At 47.3% G+C, this 7,500-nt stretch overlaps 1 protein-coding gene across 2 annotated transcripts in view; it reads right to left on the reverse strand.

The window, feature by feature from the left end:
* Positions 1-1,045: 1,045 nt before the first annotated feature.
* The window catches only part of sucla2 (succinate-CoA ligase ADP-forming subunit beta), a 24,728-nt gene continuing 18,273 nt past the window's right edge, over positions 1,046-7,500 (reverse strand). The window contains exons 9-12 of one of the 2 annotated variants that reach the window (XR_013501233.1): positions 6,532-6,652; positions 5,076-5,164; positions 2,393-2,706; positions 1,046-2,299 (exon numbers count right to left, since the gene is read on the reverse strand). Coding sequence is in view for 1 of the 2 variants with exons in the window: in XM_078245200.1 (XP_078101326.1) it covers positions 2,632-2,706; positions 5,076-5,164; positions 6,532-6,652 (285 nt within the window). In the remaining variant the exon portion in view is untranslated. Of the gene's footprint in view, positions 2,707-5,075; positions 5,165-6,531; positions 6,653-7,500 lie in introns of both variants that reach the window. The other variant, XM_078245200.1, reaches the window with a different exon arrangement.

Consider the following 7,500-nt stretch of genomic DNA (forward strand, 5'->3'; position numbering starts at 1 on the left):
CAGTGACTCAGCGTTACACTACAGTGACTCAGCGTTACGCTACAGCCACTCAGCGTTACGCTACAGTGACTCAGCGTTAGCCACTCAGCGTTACGCTACAGCCACTCAGCGTTAGCCACTCAGCGTTACACTACAGTGACTCAGCGTTACGCTACAGTGACTCAACGTTAGCCACTCAGCGTTACGCTACAGCCACTCAGCGTTAGCCACTCAGCGTTACACTACAGTGACTCAGCGTTACGCTACAGTGACTCAGCGTTACGCTACAGCCACTCAGCGTTACGCTACAGCCACTCCGCGTTACGCTACAGCCACTCCGCGTTACGCTACAACCACTCAGCATTACGCTACAGCGACTCAGCGTTACACTACAGTGACTCAGCGTACTCAGCGTTGACAGTGACTCAGCATTATGCTACAGCGACTCAGCATTACGCTACAGCGACTCAGCATTACGCTACAGCGACTCAGCATTACGCTACAGCGACTCAGCGTACTCAGCGTTACGCTACAGTGACTCAGCGTTACGCTACAGTGACTCAGCGTTACGCTACAGCGACTCAGCGTTACGTTCAACCCTGAAACAGCTTCAGTAGGACCTAATAAATACACAGAAACACGTCTCCAGCAGTTCTTGTAACATTCGACACGCAGAGAACACTTGTTTCTGCAGCAGTTCTTCTAAAAGAGAGGACAACGGCGGCCTCCAACGGGACCGTAAACCGTCGGTTTTCGGCTTCACGGGGAGAAGGAGATCATGGACATCAGTCTAATCAGGCTATTAGGATCTTTGTTTGAGTGATCTGATATCCATTCATCGGCCTTAAGAATCGAGCAGCAAAACAAGCCTCGTCATTCAATACCCAAAGATCAACACCTTAAGGAGTAAATCCCATCAGCGTCAGAGAGCCAATCAGCACACAGCACGCTTCTACCAAGCTCTAATCATGTCTGTGATTGGCTGTCTAGCGCTGCACGTAGTAGAGACACGCAGGACGAACTCTCACGTAGTCAGAGCTGGAACACGGTACCAAGCATAGTTAGGAACTGGTATCAAAGCCTTTTTTTTTTTTTTTTTTTTAAGTAGCTACCTTCGTAAACGACCTCATATTTAACGATTCAGCCGCCGAGCTACATTTGGTTTTCTGCCGTGTTTTGCGTCTATTCTTCACGAACTATTATACGTTGTTCTACAGGATAAAGAAACAACGTGGAGTCGTCTGCAGAGCGCCGAAAACTCAAAACTGTGCGCGTTTATGAATGAATGATGCTTTTCCAGTCGTGCTTTTGCGCCCACTTGAGGCAACATTTTGTGGGTTTTACTTCATTTTATCGTCTTGTTTTTTATGTTTTTCTGATGGTTTCTCTTGTTTTTTTATGTTTTTCTGATGGTTTCTCTTGTTTTTTATGTTTTTCTGATTGTTTCTCTTGTGTTTTATGTTTTTCTGATTGTTGAACCTTGAGAAGTGCTATTGAAACGAAGTGTATTATAATATATTATAACACTCAGTGTTGGATAATGGGAGTGAAAGCAGCTTCCTGACACATGCAACCAACGCTTCAGCCGGTCTGGTTTTTCCATTTTGTTTTCTGAACAGGGTGAAGGAACTTTTCCCCAACAAGTACCGAAGTGAACAGACTGGTTCTCCGCGTGCGAGGGAAGTTAAAAGTTTGAGGTTTGTGCGTATCGACTTGAGTGCAACGTAAGTTTGAGGAAACTTGGGAGGGAGACGAAAGAAAAGGAAAACGGAGATCCCAGTGCGACTAAAAAACAAGGAGGCTGTTGTCTCTCTAACAGGGATGCACTGAATCCAGGGTTGGGCTTCTGATTGGGCTGAATATTGGGCTTTTTGACGGGGTTGGGTTTCTGCTGAACCCTACGCTTCCACTCCTCGCGCTACGCTGGTCGACGTAATGACGGCGCCGTTGATCACGGGAAGGTGTTTACGTAGGTGGAGCGAGGCTGTGAGGAAGTGGAAATGGAACTGGTGAGCAGAAAAAGTGTTGTTTGGCAGTACTTTCAGTCAAAAGAAGGCCATTCAAGTCCAGCTACATGTTCAATCTGCAATGCTGATTAGTCTGGTGGTGGCGAGGACCCTAAACAATACACAACATCACCGCTGTTACAACATCTGGTATGAAACATCTGGAAGAATACGAGCTGAGCATGAAGGAATCTACAGACAGCAGCCAGAATGCAGCAACTTCAGGTACGGCAAAGGAAGGACAGTCACTGTTTACTTCATTAATGTGTTGACTGTGTTCATGGACTGAGGACGGGACGAGGACTCAGCAGAACCTCAACCAGGGGGTTCAGGACTCAGCAGAATCTCAACCAGGGGGTTCAGGATTCAGCAGAACCTCAACCAGGGGGTTCAGGACTCAGCAGAACCTCAACCAGGGGGTTCAGGACTCAGCAGAACCCCAAAAATCTGGATTCGGTGCATCCCTGCTCTCTAAGTGACGCCTGTCATGCCGTCATGCCGTCATGCCACAGAGGGAGAAAGAGAAAACTAAACGATCGGCTCGTCTGGCTGTCGGCTTGGGTTTGCGGCGGAGTGGCAGGCGGCTGGTGGGTGGGACAGAGGAAGTGTTTGGGGGGCGAGGAGGTCAAAGGTCAAGCTGTCCTCCTTAGATGGGCAGCTGGAAGGTGATGTCCACTTGAGCTTCCTTGGCCAGAGAGACGATTTCAGACAGCTTTACAACCTGCGAGCAGACACAAAGAGACAGACAGAGAGTCAAGGGACGCCAAACAGTCTTCTTTCAGTTCAGTACTCATCACTGTAGCTTGTATGAGAGCGTTGGTCGGCCTTCTTTGCACAATCACAGGTTGGGAGCATTGGTATAGGTTTCTTTTTAAGGCCATACTCATGTATGACATTCCCCGAACGTGAACTGTCTTCGGTGAAAGGGCCTTTCACATGCACTTTTCACATGACTACCTACCTAGACTTTTGCACTGGCTCCCAGTGAAGGCTAGAATGGCCGAGCACCACAGTATGTTAGAGACATGCTCGTTAAATATGGACCAGCAAGAAGCCTCAGATCCACAGGCAGCGGTCTCTTAACCATCTTTGGTTTGTATGTGTGTGTGTGTGTGTGTGTGTCTGTGTGTGTGTGTGTGTGTGTGTGTCTGTGTGTGTGTGTGTGTGTGTGTGTGTCTGTGTGTATGTGTGTGTGTGTGTGTGTGTGTGTGTGTGTGTGTGTGTGTCTGTGTGTGTCTGTGTGTATGTGTCTGTGTGTATGTGTGTGTGTGTGTGTGTGTCTGTATGTGTGTGTGTATGTATGTGTCTGTGTGTATGTGTGTGTGTCTGTGTGTGTGTGTGTGTGTGTGCGTGTATGTGTGTGTGTGTGTGTATATGTGTGTATGTGTGTGTGTATGTCTGTGTCTGTGTGTGTGTCTGTCTGTATATGTGTGTGTATGTGTGTGTGTGTGTGTGTATGTCTGTGTGTGTGTGTGTGTGTGTATGTATGTATGTATGTGTGTGTGTGTGTGTGTGTGTATGTGTATATGTGTGTGTGTATATGTGTGTATGTGTGTGTATGTGTGTGTGTGTGTGTGTGTGTGTGTGTGTGTGTGTGTGTGTATGTGTGTGTGTGTGTGTGTGTGTGTGTGTGTGTCTGTGTCTGTGTCTGTGTGTGTGTGTGTGTGTGTGTGTGTGTGTGTGTCTGTCTGTGTGTGTGTGTGTGTGTGTGTGTGTGTGTGTGTGTGTGTGTGTGTGTGTGTGTCTGTGTGTGTATCGTTCTGTTCTGAGGGACTTTTAGACCGACTCGGGGAGACTGATCAGCCCGACTGCCTTTTCTGCCGACGGTCGGCCGTCTGGTCGGTGTGTCAGCAGCTGAAAGATGCCGTTATCTACGTAAAATGAGTTACACTAAGTAGCTCTAAAAAAAAAAAACATTACACGTACTGTGTTAATGTAAATGAACGCCTGGTGTTTCAGATCATTAACTACGAACTAATATTCTGACTATGTTCCTAACTTCAATAGTTAGGAACATAGAAAACTATCAAACTAACTGAGCGATGGAGGCAGCAGTTTGATAACAAGGTCAACATATCTGCTTTATTGAGGTGATTAAGCGTCAATAATGGGTTTCACAGTTACAGTTGTGTTGAGTTATTGTGAGACGTTGGTGTTTAAAAGGGTTAGGAACTAACTAAACTAACAATAACAAACTAACTGAGCGATGGAGGCAGCGGTGGAGCAGCAACTCCTGCGTTCTGCGACGTAAAACCACTGTTTTTGTCAATGGAGTCTGGTGGTTTTGAAGAGAGATAACGGCTTCAGTTCCCCGTCGTAAAGGGCCGTCTGACAGCACGGTGAAGCGCTGGAAATATTCTCAATATAGCGTCCACGTAAACTGGTATAGGTGTGTTTAGGTGTCTAAAATGTGGGTTACATTCTACTTGAAGGTATCTACATAAGCGTGACATGACACTGCCATGAACTGTCATAAACATTATAAACAAAACATAAACATAATGCTTCTTTTAGTGTCATTCGGTCTTGTCATGACAAGTTATGGTTAGCGTTATGTGTCATGTTTGTGTGGGTTTCCTCCGGGTGATCTGGTTTCCCCCACCATCTAAAAACATGTACCAGGTTCTCCAGTCAGTGCCCTTGAGCAAGGCATTGGCTCAGATCTGGAGCTGGTCCCCGGGCTGTAACTGGCTGCCCACTGCTCCCTTGAGGGATGTGTATGTGTATGTGACATGTATGTGACATGTATGTGACGTGTATGTGACGTGTATGTGACATGTATGTGACGTGTATGTGACATGTATGTGACATGTATGTGACATGTATGTGACGTGTATGTGACGTGTATGTGACATGTATGTGACGTGTATGTGTATGTGACATGTATGTGTCCTTTACAACAAACTAACTGAGCGATGGAGGCAGCGGTGGAGCAGCAACTCCTGCGTTCTGCGACGTAAAATGTCCGTTTTTGTCAATGGAGTCTGGTGGTTTCGAAGAGAGATAACGGTCTGACAGCACGGTGAAGCGCTGGAAATATTCTCAATATAGCGTCCACGTAAACTGGTGTAGGTGCGTTTGTGTACGTACCATTTTGGCGGCCTCGTCCAGGTCGTCGCAGGCCAGGATTTTCAGCGGACTGGCAGCGATCAGGGCTTTGGCGTCGTCCACTCTCGTTCCTTAAAAAAGCAAAATATAGAAATTGAACTTGATCAAATGTGGGTCTCTACTGTGAATAGAGTCTCACAGCTGCTGCAGAGACAGAAATCTGTCTTTAACGGGGTTTTTAAGACAATTTCTGCCTTTTATTAGGATTCTTCCACAACTGTGGTGCGCCATCGGAGCGTCAATGTGTGTGAATGTTTATCTGATGAGCAGGTGGCGCCTTGTACGGCAGCCTCGGCCACAGCGTGTGAATGCGTGTGACTGGTGAATGGTTCCTGTACTATGTTGAAGCACTTTGAGTAGTCGTTAAGACTGGAAAAGCGTTATATAAATACAGTCCATTTACATAACTGTGTGCAGGGTTTCTGCAGGTTTCACCAAGTCACATTTAAAGGTGGTGACACAGCGGGCCGATAATCGGCCGTCGGACAGCCTGGCGAGGTCGGTGACTCGAGTCTGGTCGGTGTGTTCGTGCCGTCGTCCGTTGGAGGAGCCGTCGGCGTTTATTTGGGCCGACCTGACATGTTCAGTCAGAGACGGGACAGTCGGGACTCGCCAGGAAACGGCGAGCGGGACGAGCGTGACTAGAGTCTCTCAACATCTGACGAACATCTGTTAAACTGACCTTTGTTGATGTGAAATGAAGACAGATTCAGCAGCTGCACGGCCTGTTTCTAACTATCTTAGTAAATATGAGATCGTGACACGCTCGTCCAATCAGCTGCCGGTTTTCATTCTTTGGGCGACAACACAGATTAGCGCCGCCTGCTGTTATGGAGACGTATTACGGCTCGTCTCTTCGGTGTTCTGAGGGACTTTTAGACCGACTCGGGGAGACTGATCAGCCACGCTGGCTTTCCTGCCGACGGTCGGCCGTCTGGTCGGTGCGTCTGCAGCTTAAGACCTTTTTAAGACCATTATGAGTGATATTTAAGACCTTTATCACATCAACTGAGCCCTATATTCAGTTTTTTTCAAGCCAAGTATCGCTACACTTGCACTTCCCCAAAGCTGAAGAATAAAATGTGTTTGAAGTCTGTGGTGCAATCCGAAAGAGACTCGTGCCAATAACACGAAAAGCTGATTGGCTGCAATGCAAGTTGGTCTCATTTGTAGTAAGACAATGAAATTATATATTTGGACTAGAAAGTACAACACAGTACACAGAATTAAAAAAAAGGAGCATTAGAGGTAGCGTTGCAAGGACGTAGGAAAATAAAGACCTGTTTAAAATGATTGAAGACCTAGAACACAGACTTTTTAAGACCCCGCTGTGGTCTCACTTACATCCTTACAGATTCCCGGGTTTTTCCCGGCCGTGCGAGAACATTTCTGTGTATTGTATCTGAGAGATTTCGGCGAAACGGAGCACGTGCTTTACCTTGTAACCGCACCACGATGGGGATCCTGAGGTCCAGGTCTCTCACGGCCATGATGATGCCCTGCGCGATGATGTCACACCTCATGATGCCTCCGAAGATGTTGACCAGGATGGCCTGAACCTGAGGGACAGCTATTAATTATGAATGTTTATAAGGTGTCCTCCTAACCTAATTCACGAATCTTTCCTACCACGAGCCATTAAACTCTTCACCGTTAATATAACGCTGTCATTACCTCATTTATTACAATATTGCACTGAATTACAAATAGTACACGCATATATTTACTTGTATACCTGTGTATATGTTGGAGTAGGTGTTCTGGTGTTTTGATTTTATTTATTATGATTTCTTGTTATTCTGTGTGTCTTAAACCTTCTGCTGTAACACGTCATTTACCAGTTTGGGATTAATAAAGTCCATCCATCCATCCATCCATCCATCCACCCACTCATCCATCTATCCATCCATCCACCCATCCATCCATCCATCCACCCATCCATCCACCCATCCATCTACCCATCCATCCACCCATCCATCCATCATCCACCCACCCATCCACTCACCCATCCATCCAGCCACCCACCCATCCATCCACCCACCCATCCATCCACCCATCCACTCACCCACCCACCCATCCATCCATCCACCCACTCACCCATCCACCCACCCATCCATCCACCCACCCACCCACCCATCCACTCACTCACCCACCCACCCATCCATCCAGCCACCCATCCATCCATCCATCCATCCACCCACCCACCCACTCCATCCATCATCCACCCATCCATCCATCCATCCATGCATTCATCCATCCATCCATCCACCCATCCATCCATCCACACATCCATCCCTTCCTCCATACCTCCCTCCAACCATCCATCTACCCATCCATCCATCCATCCATCCATCATCCACCCATCCATCCATCCACCCATCCATCCACCATCCACCCACCCACCCAT

Source organism: Sander vitreus, unplaced genomic scaffold, assembly GCF_031162955.1.
Source record: "Sander vitreus isolate 19-12246 unplaced genomic scaffold, sanVit1 ctg409_0, whole genome shotgun sequence".
In the NCBI taxonomy this organism is placed as follows: Eukaryota; Metazoa; Chordata; class Actinopteri; order Perciformes; family Percidae; genus Sander; species Sander vitreus.